Source organism: Orbicella franksi, chromosome 6, assembly GCF_964199315.1.
Source record: "Orbicella franksi chromosome 6, jaOrbFran1.1, whole genome shotgun sequence".
Taxonomy (NCBI): domain Eukaryota; kingdom Metazoa; phylum Cnidaria; class Anthozoa; order Scleractinia; family Merulinidae; genus Orbicella; species Orbicella franksi.
The window spans coordinates 5,096,148-5,113,423 of record NC_138150.1 but is presented as its reverse complement, the minus strand read 5'-3'; the positions used below and the strand labels follow the sequence as shown (position 1 = coordinate 5,113,423).

General features: G+C 37.2%; 2 protein-coding genes and 1 pseudogene across 3 annotated transcripts in view; 2 read left to right on the top strand and 1 right to left on the bottom strand.

Annotated features, from left to right (window-relative positions):
* LOC145491291 (uncharacterized) overlaps positions 1 to 3,118 on the bottom strand; it is a 28,805-nt pseudogene extending 25,687 nt beyond the window's left edge. The window contains exon 1 of the transcript XR_014049804.1: positions 2,549 to 3,118. The product of XR_014049804.1 is annotated as an uncharacterized LOC145491291 (transcript). The remainder of the gene's footprint in view (positions 1 to 2,548) is intronic.
* A 3,031-nt stretch (positions 3,119 to 6,149) lies between these two features.
* On the top strand, positions 6,150 to 14,045 carry LOC145489547 (retinoschisin-like). Its single transcript, XM_081468527.1, has 4 exons — positions 6,150 to 6,201; positions 9,521 to 9,535; positions 10,211 to 10,281; positions 13,193 to 14,045. The coding sequence occupies exons 1-4, from the start codon at positions 6,150 to 6,152 to the stop codon at positions 13,556 to 13,558; spliced, it is 504 nt and encodes a 167-aa protein (XP_081324653.1). The 3' UTR covers positions 13,559 to 14,045.
* Positions 14,046 to 16,101: 2,056 nt separating this feature from the next.
* LOC145491311 (lactadherin-like) lies at positions 16,102 to 17,065 on the top strand (the record flags this gene model as incomplete). Its single annotated transcript, XM_081470480.1, has 2 exons — positions 16,102 to 16,461; positions 16,892 to 17,065. Coding segments are annotated over 2 exons (528 nt in total), but the record flags the coding sequence as incomplete, so codon positions are not given.
* Between the last annotated feature and the right edge of the window lie 211 nt (positions 17,066 to 17,276).

The following is a 17,276-nucleotide window of genomic DNA, read 5'->3' as shown; positions in this document are numbered from 1 at the left end:
CCAGTGCAAAAAGTGTAACACCAGTGCAAATTACACATCGTAATTCTAGATTGCGATTGACTGCAACAAAATAGGAAATTTTCTAAGCCAATGATATCACATAAAATGATGACTTTGAAAAAACTTTTCTGGAATGAGAAAAAATGGTTCAAGAAAGATCTTCCGGCATTTCCTCCACGCGAATTTTTTCAAGTAATCATATGGTTTTTCTCGTTCATTTTGGAATTAATAAGCACTTGTGAGTTTTTCAAAAAGCCGAAATTGCACTCGCCGAAGCGGCTCGTGCAATTTCAGCTCTTTGAAAAACTTACTCGTGCAAATTAATTCCAAATTGAACTCGAAACCTTATGATAACCTATACCAATAGCCCTTTTGACGGTTAATTTTTCTCATTTGCATGACAATGCAATCCAACGTGGATGCGAGACAATTTCTGGCTGAAACTACAAAATAGCCCGAAATTGCCCCACATACATGCTAGATTTTATTGTAATGCAAATGAGCAAAGGTAACCGTGAAAATGGCGATTACAGTTGAAATAGAACTATTTTAAATAGCCCTATTTATGAAACTGAAATTTACAAAACACAAATTATCTAAATACATGGTCATTACATTGTCTTTTTAAAGCAGTTTGTGTTAAAATGATAATTATATTAAATGCGTTTCCTTTGAAACTGTATGTTGGGTCAATAAGATTATAAGCACAGCATTTTTATATTCCAAAGCTTCACAAAACCTCCTTTGAAGCGGTGTGAAAGAAATGTTATTGCATTATAAGAGCTGTGAGAGAAGAATTTGCCGATATTCGTAACCATAAAAAAGCCAACAGTTAGCAGTTAAGTGAAAGTCCAATAACCATGGTAGCCACCTGTCTATCTGTGTCATCGTGTAACACCTTGTAGTGAGAACTACCTGAAGTTGTAAGTAGTTAATATTTACCAGCAGGATAACTGACTACCTATGATGGAATAGCCTAGAACAAAAATGAGCTCATTGGCAGCCAATAGCGGTTTAGGATTACTAAACGAAAGATTAGATCAGTTGTTTAGAGTCTAGCATAAATACAGGTGTTTTGTGAATTGTTCTTCGGTTACGCCCACGGTGGTGGGACGCCGGATACCACTATCCCGTATTGGTTATGTTTTACGCTCTGACTGCGTTGTTGGATTAAACTTTACTGTTGAACCCAAGATACTGCGTATTCTCTGTCTTCCCGTTGGTTTGGTTTGCTGTAACAGATCCCGAAACCTCTAGGAGTCTGACAAACTCCGTCGCTGCAAGCGTGTTTGACTCTGGATTGTTGTAACAAGTATAACAACTTAAGCGGTCCAAAAACCTGTTATCACAGAGCACTTCGTACAATTTTGTTTTGGTATGTCACTGATCGCCAGAGCTTACGACTACCTTCCTCTATTTATTTTTCCTCGAGATAGCGCTAGCTTTTAAGGAACGAGCAAATATTCAAATTGATTCAAAAGGAACGTGTTAAATGAAACATCAAGTCAGGGAAAAATATAAATGGAGTTGACACATATGTCTTTTTCAAGTTAAGATATTGGAATTTTTACAATTTCTTTGGCTCTATTTGGTTAATTATTTTATTGCGTAAAGAAAAATAGGATACTCCTTGAAGCAAAACAACCTTCACAATAATGCAAAGAACATGGATATTCTTAGAAACGGTTAAAGGCTAAAAAGTAAGAAAGAAAGGACATTACTTACAAGTAGCATGTAGAGTAGAAAGTTATTCGTGGCCAGTAGAAAAATTACTTTTACTGAGAACTTCCAGTTAGTAACAACGGATTTTGTCCACGTCATCCAAGATATTCATCTTTGTTAATTAATTAAAGCAAATGTTACAATAAATGTTTAAATTTTTAAAACACACAACCCGTTGCGGTTTGACAGGTCTGACGGGTTTTAATAAAATTTTTGTTAAGTTTGTTGACATTAATCATGATTGTAACTCGCTTATCAGTAGGTTATGTTTACACGTGTGGTTTGCTGTGCTCTTGAACCTTGCAACGTATCTTCAGCATGACGAAAATGCATATAATAGGAAAACAATACAATGTTATTTCAAGTCGAAAAGTTATATTCATAGCCAGGTTACGCTCATAAGTCCGACTAGTCTCTTGCGAAGCGGAAGCAATATTTGCTATTCAAGTTTTAACACAACTTACTGCTTCTTTTTTGCCTAAATAAAATCAATATTTTGTCACCCTGCAACCTTTTTATCGTCACATTTTTGATGAGAAAAAAATACCTTTCCTCTATCTCTAGCAGTATTTTGTCTCTGATCTTACATATGGATCGATAACAAGAACGAAAACGTAACAAGCGTAAAACACGGATAAACATTTGGGAGCTGTTTTAGCCTCCACTTGTCTCACCAAACTTGATAATCCATACGACATAAGACAACAGTAGGACAATATGCTGTAGACTAAAGCGATTTATCTGAATAATTTTTTTTTTTTGGAGAAAATAAGTTAAAAATACTTGTAGAATTAAAACTCTGAAAAATCAGTTCCTTTCTACTTACCACTTGGTAGTAAAAGTTGAAGCAGCAAAATAACGTGTAGCTTAAAATTCATTATGGCAGTGAGATCTTGAGGAGCGTAACGCGTTTCACGAATATGAGGCTTTCTTTATAGAAATCGACACCTAATGGTAATTTAATTATGTCAAAAGATCAATCTCCTTCCCAGGGCTTTCCCCTCCCGATTTCAAAGGTAAAAGGCCTGGGAACGTGGTTGGTCAAAAGATCTGATTCGTGCCGTCAAAATACATTTCTAAATCTATGAACAGCAAACCGAGTTGTTAAGGAAGTTTGAAGTAGAATGAACAAGTCTTTATCCATAAACATAAGTTGCTGTTATTAAATTCAAAACTAAAGGCGAAGTAAATGCCTTATATTTTCTGGTCATGTTTTAATCATGGCCCTCAGGAGAAGGTTGGAAGGCAAGTAAAGCCATTAACCTGGACATACAGCATCCAGGTTTCCTAGCAACACTGACTAGAGAGAATTTACATCTTGGTCACCCTCCTGGTGTTCTTAGTGGTACATCAGTGATGACCAAATATGGAAGAATCTCTGTTAGTTGGACTATAGATGTCGAATGATGACCTAAAATGCATCATTCAGAACAAGGTTTCAAAAATGCTAAATAAATGTGCACAACGACATTTAATTACACTAAGTAGTTGCAGAAGGCTACTTTTCAAAACTTTTGAAATCAACTGATTAGACAGTAGAATTTCTCCCAGGATAGTTGTAGGGGTAACAATTTCTCAGTGTACCTGCATACAATTGTGTTGCGTGAATAATTATTCATATGCATACCGTATTTATTCGATTAAGGTAATTCCTCTGAAATAAAAGTGACAATAGATTTTTGTTCAAACTTTGTCCACTGAATATTTGTCATATGATAACTTCAATTTTTAAATAAAAAACGGGGGTGCCCATGCTCATTAAGGAGCAGTGAGGCATTGAAAATGCCCCATTTTGGCATTATTTAATGCTTATTATAAGAACGCATTCCCAGTAATTGTAACATCTTTGTGAGCTCGGACTCATAAAAACACGCATTAAACTACAGTAAATACATAGTGACGGACACAAATAAACGTTTTAAGTTTGATTCAGACAGAAAGCTAAATCCTTGATTAGAAATTTGAACCAAATTTCTTGACCTGGTTACCGACTGCAAAATAGACAAGACCACAGTGCACCTGCTATTTTTCTTATTTATTCAATTTTCAGCAATAGAAATTAGATGAGTATTTTCTCACGCAAAGCTTATGATTAGTTGATTACAATGACTGGAAAAAAAAACTGGGGTGCCAGTGCTCGTTGGTGAGCTAGAGCCATTTTTCAACTGACAGAGCTCAATATCAAGGCAAATCCGTCATGTTTTCAATGTGCGCGTGCACTAGCGCGCGCTAATGACGCCATAAATTATGCGCAGTAAGGATGAGCAGTGCAAATGTGAGGAATGACCTTAAGCACCCTGGGCACTTATTAAATTTTTGGACTTCGAGAGTGGGAACTTATTCGAGGCTGGGCGCTTATTAAATTTTCACCATTTTCAGCAAGTAGTAATTAATTTTGCAAGAAAACAAAAAATAATAACAAAACGTAAATATGTACCAGAGCAGAATTTAACTGTTCATGGATATTGCGGTTGATAACTCTGTGAATCCATTGGGTTAACGTTTTGCAGTTCCAGCGGTCTCTAATCTGGAATGATTACATAAATATAAACCCTAGGTCCACCACCAGACTTGAGCTTAAATGAAGCCATGTTTACCTCTAAACAGATCTCTTGCGGTTTTACAGCCGTCTCTCACCAAAAATAATTATAGAAATGCCTTCATACTGTAGCTATTTCGTGTTCCTTCAATTCCCCACATTACTCATTATTGCACTCTCCCCAGTCCCTCATTTCTCTCTGCTCAAGCACAAAATGAAAGTTGTAGAAAAAGTTACTTGTTACGTACATGTGCATGGTTTTATCCACTAACGGGAACAAAAATAATCTAAATAGTCTAAGTGACTAATTTCGTACTTGATTACATGTAAAATGAACGAGAAACCAGCTACGAACTTCCGCCACTTTTTTCTTGTGAACTGAAAGCTCTGTCTGTATGGAAAAGTTGAATTCGAAAATACTTTGCAACAGAAAATTAAGATGATGACCTAGAGGAAAGCGGGAAGAGGACTGTGGGGTGTCTATAAACACTACCAGCCACATGTATCATTACGTTCACCTTGCTCCAAGGGCCTCTCCTCTTTATGCTCCCTGGGACGCAAAGAGGAGAGCCGACTCGCTGAACAAGGTTGCCGTTATTTTATTCATATTAGCTATAAAGTTCACTTGATGTTACCTCTGACTTTGGTTTGTACTTGTCCAGCCAAAGATCTGCATCTCTTCTTGATTTTCTTGTATTTGGCTGGCTGCCTTCTATTTTTACAAATTAATGGTTCACTTTAAAGAGCAATTTTTACTACAGCACAAAATCTTATGTTTCAAAGACATTCTCAGACCATGAAATACATTATGAGTAAAACTGATTCTGGTCTTTGTACTTTGCCTTTGCTGAGGGAACAGTCATTATTCACTTGCTGATTTCTTTAGTTTGTCTTGTGAAGCAACATGAACTGATTCATGCTTCGATGATCCAAAACAAGATTAACTAACTAAGTTACACTCAAACATGGTGCATAGATTAAGCCTTAGATTAGAAACAAGCACCAATCAGAATGAAGTCGAGCAATAACGATATCATGCACAATTATGAACGTCACTATGAACAACACAATCAAGCCTGAAAAAAGGCGCGGTGAGAAAAAGAGACAATAGAATGCAAAGAAACATTAACATAATTCGAAAACATCAGATGTATCCCTTGTAATATTCTAAAAACGTTTGACCATATATTTCTTAATTTTCGACGACAGAAATAAGAAACAAGAACAACAAACAGCCTTTGAACCTTCTCCGGTCAGTCATGTTAGCATGCATTTCCCAGATCCCTAAATTTTAGGGCTGTCGCGAGCAACATCTACGGAACATTTAAGTATGATGTCATGCAAAGGCTGTTGAGAACTAAAAACAATTGGGAAGGCATTGGTGTGATTTGAATTCGACTGGAACCTCTGGCTACAGTTGGGCCTGGCGCCATTAAACTAAAGACTAATAACCCGAGGAGGAGTCTATGGTTAATGCTTTGATGTGACTGCACCTATTATCAGTTCACACGTTGATTCATTGGAAAGTCGCTGTCACATTTTGTTTTATTCAGTGTTGAGTAGTACTCAGTAGTTGACTTGCACCTGGGGTACCTTCATGAACACTGGAGTATATTGACAAAAACATGGCCAGAAAATATAAGACATTTATTTCGCCTTTACTTTTGAATTTAACAACTGCAAGTTATATCTACGAATAAAGACTTGTTCATTCTACTTTAAACTTCCTTAACAACTCGGTTTGTCGTTAAGAGGTTTAGAAATGTATTTTGAAGGCAACAATGAGATCTTTTGACATAATGAAATTACCATTAGTTGTCAATTTCTTTAACTGAAAAAACGTCACAATCGTGAAAAGCGTTAGTCTTTTCAAGCTCTCAGTGTCATGATGGACATTAAGCTACACATTATTTTGCTGCTTCAACTTTTACTACCAAGCGGTGAGTTAATTTTTTTTCTTTGCTTGAACAATCACAGCAATTACAATTAATCTTACACTACAGTTACAAAAACAGAGTCTACGGAGTACGTATCTACGCATTACAATTTACATGTTACATATTACGAACTTACAGTATGCTACTTACAAAAAAAAAGGAACTTTGATATTTTAGAGTTTTAATTCTACAAGTTCTTTTTAACTTATTTTCTCCAAAAAAGAATTTATTCGAATAAATAGCTTTAGTTTATGGTACCTATTGTGCTAACGTGTTCAACTGTTGTATGGATTGTACGTTTGGTGAGACATGTGGGAGCTAAAACAGCCCTCAAATGCTTATGCGTGTTTTTTGCTTGGTTCTTGTTATCGATCTACATTTAAGGCTAGGAACAAAGTACTGTTAGAGTCAGAGCAAACGGACATTTCCTCATCAAAAAATGTAACGTACGTACGATAAAAGGTTGCAGGGCGACAAGAAACTGATTTTATTTAGGCAAAAAAACCCCAGTAAGTTGTGTTAAGACTTGAATAGCAATTATTGCTTCCCCTTCCATGAATAGTCAGGGTTATGAGGGTGACCCGGCTATAAATGTAACTTTTTGATTTGAAATTACATTCTATTCTTTTCCTATTGTGTGCATTTTCATCATGCTGAAGATACGTTGCAAGGTTCAAGAGCGCAGCAAACCACACGTGTAAATATAAGCTAATGATAAGCGTGTTAATGTCCTGATTAATGTCAACAAACAACAAAAATTTCATTAAAAAGGCATCAAATCTGTCAAACCTACAGGGGGTTGGTTTTAAAAATTTAAACAGTGAAAGTTATAAAAGTTGCTTTAGCCAATCAGCAAGAATGAATATAGTGGACGTTTGCTGTCACTAGCGGGAAGTTAAAGTAGAAATCTCTTTTTCCGCTGATCACCAATAACTTTCTATTTTTCATATGCATAGTACTTAGTACTTTCTAATTTTTTAGTTATAAACGGTTCGTAAGGGCAGAAAATATCAGTTTTTTTTGCATTCCTGCGAAGGTGGTTTGGCTCCTAGGAGTAGCCTATTTTTCTTTAGGCAATAAAATATTTAACCAAATAACGTTTTACTCTCCCAAAGAGCCAAACAAATTGTGAATATTCTAATATCTCTCTTCAGAACAACAAATAAATCTATTCCATTTGTACTTTTCCCTTACTTTATTTTTCATCCTCCCTTAACAGGTTCCTTTTGAATTAATTTAAGTACTTGCATGGCCTTTAAAAGCTATCCCAAGGAAAAATACATTAAAAGAGGTAGTCACAAGCTGTTTATCTACATGTATAGCATCCTCTGGTGATCAGAGACTTACCAAAACAAACTTGTAAGAAGTAATCTAATAATACAATAACATTTCTTTCACAACGCCTCAAAGGAGGTTTTGTAAAGCTTTGGAATAAGAAATGACATGACTTGCTTATAATCTAATTCACAAAATAGGCACGTAGAAATGAAAAGAGATAAACATAATTATCAGTTTAAACAAACTGTTTTAAAAAGACAATACAATGACCTTGTATTTATATAATTTTTGAATTGAATTTTAAACAGTTCTATTTTAATTTTCTTGTTCTTCGGCCATTATAATTTCAGAACAAAAAGAAAAGCAACAGCGATTCCAATTACCAATAGACAACGCATGGTCTAAAAACTCTTATAGTTATAGCCGTCACTTCTGAAGATATATGTTGTAACATACGAATTTAAACGTCAAGTTAATACATTAAGCTTTTAAGACCATGCGTTATCAATTGGTAATGTTTGTAACCACTGTTGATTTTCTTTTGGTCTTATTTTAATTAGATTAAGTTAGTAATCTTTATTTTATACATACACGACCACATCAGCTCTTCTGGTTTTTCTTTTTTTTTCGTGTTGAAATAAATTCATCGTTAATATATAGATTTAGGCCAGCCTAAAAGCAAAGCTTCTGGGTTGGGTTGTTCAGAGCCCGATTAAGCTAACCCATGAAAAGATAGAATTTTGATTTGAGTTTTGTAACTTTGCGGTGAAGTTTTCTGTATATTGTTTGGCCCTCTGTTTTGAGTTTTAATAATCACCATATACACAAAACAAAGCAGCAAAAAACATTTGCACAGATGAAAAAGTTATAATACTGGTCTGCGGATACCTTGTTTTCACAGTTGTCAACTGATCATAACACTGTCAATATCAAAGAAGTACACGGTAAACCAGGGCTGCATGTCTCTGTCAACCTATTATTTGGAGTATGGCCGTCATGTTGCGCGACTCCGTCGTCGTCGCCGTCGTGTGCACGCGCCCACGAGCAATACCGCTAGCCATGACAACTATGACAAATCAACTCATGGGTTTTCTTTTCTTTCTTATATGAGTATGGGGCTCCGCTTGGCTATCGCTCTGGAGTTATGAAGACCTTTTGTTTCCAACATTTTTTAATTTGCATATAGAAAACAGTCCTAAGAAAATACGCGCGCTGATTGGTTAAAAATCGTGTTTCTATAACTCGATAGAAACACATAACTAGCACGAGCTGTTGACGTGATGATTGCGGGAGCAAAGAGAATTTACACTTTGATAATCAAAGTTAACAGGTTGTTTTCCTCTTTTTCGTCGCGGTGTTTTCTAAAAGAAATAGAAAACATGTTCTCGGTGTTTCTATCGAGTTATAGAAACACTCGTGAAAGTTTGGGAGATCTCGAAAAAGCTTTGGAAACACTCGCCTAAGGCTCGTGTTCCCCCAGCATTTCTCGTTCTCCCAAACTTCCACTCGTGTTTTTATAACTCGATAGAAACACGGTACATGTTTCCTATTTCTTAAATATTACTTGACGCATGCAATTGAGAGTCAACTGAATGTTTACAATAGTGCCAGTAAATATAACTTGTACACATTACTAACAGCCGTGTTTTCAGGTAGTGTTTGTACTTTAATCCTGAAGAGACTTGATCACACTAATAATTTGTATTTCATTTGTTTTTTTCCGTCTCATTGCAGTTTTGTATTTATCTGTTTTGTTCACATAAACAGTTCACTGATACATATATTTTTTACATAACTATAAAAATTTATCATACATTTTTAGGAGAGGGTGATAATATTAAATTAAAAAAGGTTAAAATCAGGGTAAAAGGCATCTCTTAGTATAAGTTAGAAACTCCATTACCAATTCATTACATTAGGAAAATATCCCCCTACTCCAGAAAATCAAGGATTTCTTGTATTGATTTGTACTTCTTTAGTCTCATTGCTATAAAGGTGTAGGTCCCTTTCTTATTGTAACGCCGTTCTTTTTTTTCTTCTCCAGGATATGCGGATGAAGGTATGCATAAAAAAAAAATAAAAACGTCTCAATATTTCATCACCAATCTGCTTGCATAGTCCTTGACATTACCCTCACAACTAGCCTGTATTTTGATCGTTATATATACTAGAGATACTTGAATGTAGAAATAATTGAATTGCATGCATCAAGAAGATAATAAATAAAAATTAAAAGGTTTAATTAATTCTGCTATTTTAAAAATGATACTTCCTTTTTGTAGTGCGCAGTGTTAGAACTACATAGCTCAACCAATTTATTAATTACCTCGTCTGAATGAGCAGCTAATACGAAAAGCGATTGCTATTTTAGACTCTCCAACTGACCGCTCGAAATGTCTAATGAACTGGTCAATGCTGAAAAATATATCTGTTGGACAAAAAAATGCGCGAGTCTGCTCTTAAGTGTTATAGTTAAGTTAAATTTAGTGAGAACAGAAATTCAAGGAAAATACGGCAATTATTGGTTGTCATAGTTGAAAGCTCTCCCAAGGCACTGAATTTTTACCGAAAGATCTGAGTGAAATCGGTTTTGTAGCCATATCATAATCAATACTCGTACTGCAGTACTGCAAATACTCTGTATTCATGCCAAAAAGATTTATTTTATATAAAAAAGAGAGCGCTTGGCTTAGTAATGAGTTCTTTTGTCCTTCACGTTTGTTAACACTTTCAGGTTGCCTTGAAGAAGCCCTGGGAATGGAAAATGGGAAAATCCCCGACTCTGCCATCAAAGCTAACTACGAGGTAAATGCAATACATATATCTTATTAAATGTTTCGGTGTGTAGTATCGCTGTTTATTTTTTTCCCAAGAATCTGAGCGGGCCGGATTCCTTAAAGTGCCTATGAAGTAAAAAATAATTGCTGCTGATTTGAAAGGCTTTTCAAAGTAAAGAAGAATGACGTTTTCCTTTTTGGAATATCTTTTATCGTTTTAGAGATATTCACGTTTTTGTATTATAAGTGATGACGTCATAGGTGGTTCCACTAAAACAGTACAACACTCAATCAAGAATATCTCTAGAAATATCAAAGCAGTGTACTTTAAACTTGGCACCAGAAATGTAAATCAGAAAAGAAACAAAATGACACCCGTCGTGCCGTCGCCATGACAACAGTTGTGCCGCTGGTCCTGTTTTAATTAAAACTAACATTACCAGATGTTATCTTAAACAAGGATCATCCACTCCCAACAACCTAGTGGGGAGAGTTAAGACAATATGGGAATCATGTGTGTTCTGAGCAAGACCCTCTGTCCCTTTTCGAAGTGTTGCAAATTGGCATATGTGGTTTTTCACAGAAAGAGACTGGAGCCAAAAGTGTTGCCATGGTAACAACACAGAAGGTGTCATTCTGTTTCCTTTGTGATGCACATTTGTGGTGCCAAGTTTGAAGAACATTGCTTCAATATTTCTAGAGATATTCTTGATTCAGTGTTTTACTGTTCAAGTGGAACCACCTATGATGTCATCACTTTCCTCATTTGCATAATGCAAAAACGTTAATATCTCTAGAACGAAAAAAGATATTCCAAAAAGGGAAACGCCATTCTTCTTTACTTTGAAAAGCCTTTCAAATAAGCGGCAATTATATTTTACCTCATAGGCACTTTAATCCTCGAATTTGATTGGCTAATCATACGCACGTGACCGGTCCAGCTTTTTACGACACGGCTCACGGGCCGGATTTTATCTGCGCTGCCTAAATTTCGCTGCTAAAAGTTAGCGGTAATCGTCAATCCTTTGCCTTTTTTACACATCCATCGACGATTAGTCAATGCAAGTTTTCTCTGTTCACTTTAAAATGGCAAGGAAAGTCACTGTAAGTAAATTCAATTGAGTGTTTTGAAGTTGTGAGAGTTTGCTTGGTTGTTTGTAGCTTAGCGCTGTAATGTCGCGTAATCCTGTGGTTCTCTCGCGGTAAAATTTGAGTCAATTTCAGTCGAGTTTACCTCTCTGATCGTTGCTGTATTCAGAAGAATTTCTGTGGAATACACTTAACGAATTTCCTCGCTTTCTGCTATTCAATTTACGATAAAAAGTCTGATTTCAAGTGATTTTAAAAGCAACGACTCACAGAAATTGTTTTTGCAGTAATCAAACTCCGCACGAAATTTCACACCGCAAAAACAATTTTGGAGAACTTAACTGGTGAAATAAATGCAATTAACATAAAGTAGTTCGAAAAAACTTTGTTCTTCAATTAATCTTTGTTTGTCTACTATCTGAGTTACTCGCTCTTTGCCGAGATATTTTACAAATAGTTAGTAGACGGCGCGCAAGCCGATTCAATGACAAGAGTTGAGTAAATAAAACCCATTTGTAATCTGTAAAACCAATGTGGCTGCTTCTAGGTAACTTCACCAGAAGAGTTTCAAACCCAAAACGACGTTTATTCACAGGTAGCGAGTACTGCTCGGCGTACAATTTGCTTCCTTAACACTGAATTACACGGATGTACGATTTACCCGAGATAACAATCTGGATGACAAAAATGAAAAGATATAAACTTATATACTAACACATCGCCAAGAAAAAGACTAACAACAATTCGCAAAAGATACAAAAAACTGTTTCTCACCGTTTAGGTCTTCGGTAACACATGATACGATCCGATGGAAAACGATTTTGTTTACATCTAAGCACCACGCGATGCGAAAACACGAAATGGCGGAAAGCACGACTAGTGAGCGGTTACCTAGCACTTGAAGAATGTCCGCAGATACACAATCTGGCTGAACTGCAGCCACAACCAATTTACTGCAGGAAAAAAATAAACATGTTATTTGCCGGCTTAGGGTCGGTCCGTATAGTGAAAAACTGTGACCTTGGGCTTGAAAATGCTGCCCGAGGCCGCTCAAGACCTCGATCACGGTTTTTCACTATACGGACCTCCCAGCCGGTAAATAACATATATACATTTTTACGAGTTGTACCGTATTTTGACGAGCCCGTAGGGCGAGTCGAAATACAAACAACGAGTAAAAATATAAAGCGATACTACACACTAAAACATCTAATGAGAGATTTATAATCTAACTGTAGTAGTCAATAAATTTATCAATAAAAGAGGGAGACAGTTTTGCGTGCGCGCGCCGACCTGTATACGGCAAACAGGTTTTCTACCATAAAAATAACTGTACAATATCGCTGTATATTTGTACTGTTATTTGGACGGTATTCGCTGCAGTTGGACAATAAATATTTATACTTGTATACTCTTTGAAGATACATCAGGCGGGTTAGCTCAACATACCGTTAGTTATTTTTACACTACCCAAATTTGGTTTAATATTTTGACGCCATTGTCTCCAGTAATAGTGTGTCAGTAGTTACTGGTCACATCTCGTAGTCTTGAAGTCTGCAATTTTGAGACTTTCAAGTTAACCTCCAGCCTAGTTATGTTTAAATATTGGACAGGACAGGTGAAGGAAGAATTTACAGTTTACACTTTAGTTTAAGGGAGAGAAAAAACACAAAACATTCACAAAAAAAACCCACATTAAGAAAGAAAAACAGGGTTAGGGATGCTTAGAGGTACATTCGTATGGAGCTCTTGAAAGTAAAGAGCTTCAGCACAACGTAGCTCAATTCCCTAAATAAGGAGTCACGGGCAATCAAACAATACATTTATGAATCGACGTATTGTACTTGCAGTTTAGTGTAGCTCATGGAGCTACCAATGCTAGGCTTAATCACAGGACAGGGAACGGCAAAACAGGCGCATGGTCAACTTTGTTCCTGGAACAAGGACAATGGATTCAGGTGGATCTTGGTGACATCACAAAGGTGACCAAGATCGCAACTCAGGGCCGAGCAGAATTATATGAGTGGGTGACTGAATACAAGGTTTCTTATAGCTATGATGGCGGTTATTTTGCGTTTTACAAGAGCGGCCAATATGGCTCTGACAGGGTAAGTTACACCAAAACACTAAAGTTAAAGTCATACAGTAATTCAATTTTTCGTTTGTTTGTTTGTTTTCGCTTTATCCTTTGGAGATTGAACTTCCACGTTAACTAAAGGAAAACAAAGTCTACGCTGGGCGAAGTTGTACATAAAGAACGCATTTTATCCCGACTAGCGACTAGAAGTATTTTTTCTCCCCCAGTGGATAGGATGCTAGTCCTTCGGAGGGTTATCCCACCCCACTCCAGCACTAAATTCACCGGTACCCATTCATACACCTAGGGGAAGAGAGATACTAGAGAGCTAAGCTCGCGCGTTTTTGAGACGCAGGCGGCAACCGGAAGAGAAGATTTCGCATGCTAGGACCGTATTGTCTCCCAGATTTTTTATACTACTCATCTCTAATGAAGAAAAGATACTTAGCAATGTGAATATGTTTGTGTGAGGACAAGTTAAAAGTGAAAGTAGCTCACTTGCAACTTTTTGCATTCTGAGCAATTTCTAGTTTTCTAGATATCGGAGCAGCTTTTAGTACTGTAATTGGCCATATATGCTTCCATATTTTACAATGTTTCAGTAGACAACTTGTGGATTTCTTTAAATTTTTAAAACTTTTTTTAAATTCTTTTTTAAATTTTTTTTAAAATTTTGTTAAAAAGAATTTAAAAAGATTTTAAAAAAGTTTTGATATTGATGCGTAGTATTTACTCATACGTATTGTGAACAAATTTATTTAGCGACGCTGGTTACACGACAAAATTGCACAAAAATGCTTAGAAATGTTACTTTTGTTGCACAGATTGCATATTTTTGCATCAGAACAAATAAAAGAAGAGAGAAACAAAAAAGTTTTGGCTTTGTTTAGCAACTTTTGAGCAACTTTCGTTACAAAAAGCAACTTTTGACTTTTTTTGGAGCAATTTTTGAGCGACTTTTTGAGAAATTTCGGGCAACTTGTGGCATGCCCTAGGCGTACCGAACAGATCTAGACAATCGCGAAAATATCAATTCATTTTTGACTAGGCGTCGTCGTCGGCGTCGTCGTCGTCGGCGTGCTTAAGCTCCCTAAAGGTCAGGTAATACGGACAACATTTTTCTTCAACTTGTCTCGCAACATTGTTGCATTGCAAGTTGAAACACATTGTTGCACGTATTACCACGTTTGTGGCCAACTTATCTCGCAACAAAATACAGTGCTTCAAGTCTGCGGAATTCTTCACGTATAATCGGTCAATCGTGTTTTTTAAATAAAGATGGTGCCTTCTTTCAAATAATTTAGCGTTTCCACGAACTTCCACTTCGATTTCTGGCCGTCATTTTCTTCTTAATTTTCCGTGCCAGCGAAGTTCTCTCAGTATGAAGCTCGCTTTCGTTTCAGATTGCTAGGCGAAAAGTTGTGTTTTTGCGACAGTTCTTCCACGCCGTTTGTCTTTTTTGCTGCTTGTGTGAAGGGACAAACGAGGTGTCCCAAAGACTATGATAGCCCTTGAGGTCTTTGCATAGGGCAAATTTATGACAATCCGAGAGTTACTGGTCTACTTCGAATTCACGCCCGCCTTCACCGTCCGCTATGTTTGTTTTGTTTGCCGCGTTGCCACTCTCCGCGACAGCCAATCACAAGCGTTGAATTCAAATTTGTTGCAAGACAAGTTGTAGCTTCAGCGGTAATACGAGCAGCAAAACTAAAATTAGTTGCAGAAAGTAGAACTCGAGTCTACTTTGCGCAACATGTTACCTCAACTTGCAACACTGTAATTTGCTGCGAGACAAGTTGGTCACAAACGTGGTAATACGCGCAACAATGTGTTTCAACTTGCAATGCAACAATGTTGCGAGACAAGTTGAAGAAAAATGTTGCCCGTATTACCGGACCTTAATGAGGGTAACTCCACAAACGTTGTTATATCTGATAGTTTTTAGCTACACTCTCAATATCGCATTGTCCAGTTCGATCTCCTTGAAACCGGCCACTCATCGTGGTCGTCCGCTTTTGCTAAACACTTTGTTGACACTTGCCATTACGTACACGTGTCTGTTGTTATCACTTTAGGTCTTTCAAGGCAATAGTGACCGAAAGAGCGTTGATATCAACGTACTGGATCCACCAATCTATGCCCGCTACATCCGAGTTCAACCGGTATCGTATCATGGGTGGATGTCACTAAGAATGGAGTTGTATGGGTGTCGTTCAGGTAGGATTATGTACAAATATACGCACGTATGACATAATCATAATACTAGAGAGCTAAAATAATGACCACGGCGACGCCAAGACCGAGGCCTCGTAAAAATAGATATATATTTAACCTTTGAATTTTTTTATTATCTAGATCTAGCTGTTCAGTCGCCAATTGGGCTTAAAACCCGCCCAAACTTAATATGTAACGCCAGTCATCATTTCCAAAAGAAAGTGCAAAAAATTCGTCGTCGGGGCTCACGTTCACCAAAATACGCAAAACTTTGACATTTCACGTCATATACACAAAGATTTATACCGCACGTGAGCCATCTAAGTAGTCGAAGGAAGAATCATTCCACCATAGCAATTGTACAGTAAGTTGGCAATAGCTAGTCAGCAGTTTGTATAACTGATATACTATATGCATGTACATAGGTCACTTCTAAAATAAAACAAACAAATAAAATTCACGATTTCGCCTTCAGGTTTTCCCACTCCGCAACTCCCTGCTTGCCAGGAAGGATTAGGTCTGGAAAATTATGCCATTCCGGACTCCTCAATAACTGCTTCAAGCTATGTAGCTCCGGGTACAACTTTATATATACCGGGCAATGGAAGACTTAATTTCAGGCTTAAAGCAGGACACTATGGAGCTTGGGCAGCTGGTAATCTACGAGACAACAATTGGTTTCAGGTGAATTTTGGGCGTTTCGTTAAAGTGATGATAGTTTCCACTCAAGGAAGAGACGATACTTACGAATGGGTGACAAAGTATCGTTTGACGTACAGTTATGACGGGAAATTTTTCCGTGACTACCTGGAAGACGGTTCTGTCAAGGTAATTTTTCCTCAATCTTAAACCCTTTTGTGTGTGTGTGTGTGTGTGTGTGTGTGTGTGTTTTTGAAGAGTACCGAAGGTAATTCCTCAAATTATTTTTACTCATGGTCTTCAAAATCGGGGGAAGATCAAGAAATAACCAATCATGTCACGAGTTATAATCACGTAAAGAGCCCAAACCGATCTACACGCATATTTATACTCCATTAAAACACCCACGCAACACCAATGGTGTCTAACCCCCAAAAAACTAAGTACGATGTCTGAAAATATCTTGAGAATGATTACAAAGGGGATAAGACCCACGTTAACTATCTTACCCTACATACACTCTTGGTTTTAGTTTGTCTCCACACGTTCTATTGTGTCGTCTTAGTTAATTATGCCATGTCGGTAATCAAGAAACCCGCACTCTTTTGTTCTATTCAAGGAATTTGAAGGGAATAAGGATCGATTCTCAATTGTGAGTCACAAGCTAAAGAATCCTATTATTGCACGCTACATCCGAATCAATCCATTGGAATACCATGTCTGGATTTCATTGAGGGCTGATGTCTATGGTTGTAGATCAGGTACGGAGCTGTCAACGTCAAAGTAGTAGTAAAAACAGCTGCAGCGGCCGTGTCAGTAGCAGTGGCAGCAACATGAGCGGTAGCGGTAGTGATCGTGGTTGTGGTAGTGCTCGTCGTAGAGGTCGTGCTAGCGGTCGCGGTAGTGGAAGTGGTAATGGTAGTGGTAGTGGTAGCGTTAGCAGTAGTGTTAGTGGTAGTAGTCGAGGTAGTGGTAGTGGTAGTGGAAGTGGCAGTGGTAGTGGA

Bases quoted from the DNA above. Each gene is read 5' to 3' on its own strand.
- LOC145489547 (XM_081468527.1), top strand. From the start codon at position 6,150: ATGGACATTAAGCTACACATTATTTTGCTGCTTCAACTTTTACTACCA. The intron at 10,282-13,192 runs GTAAATGCAATA...TTGTACTTGCAG, and splicing joins CCATCAAAGCTAACTACGAG to TTTAGTGTAGCTCATGGAGC.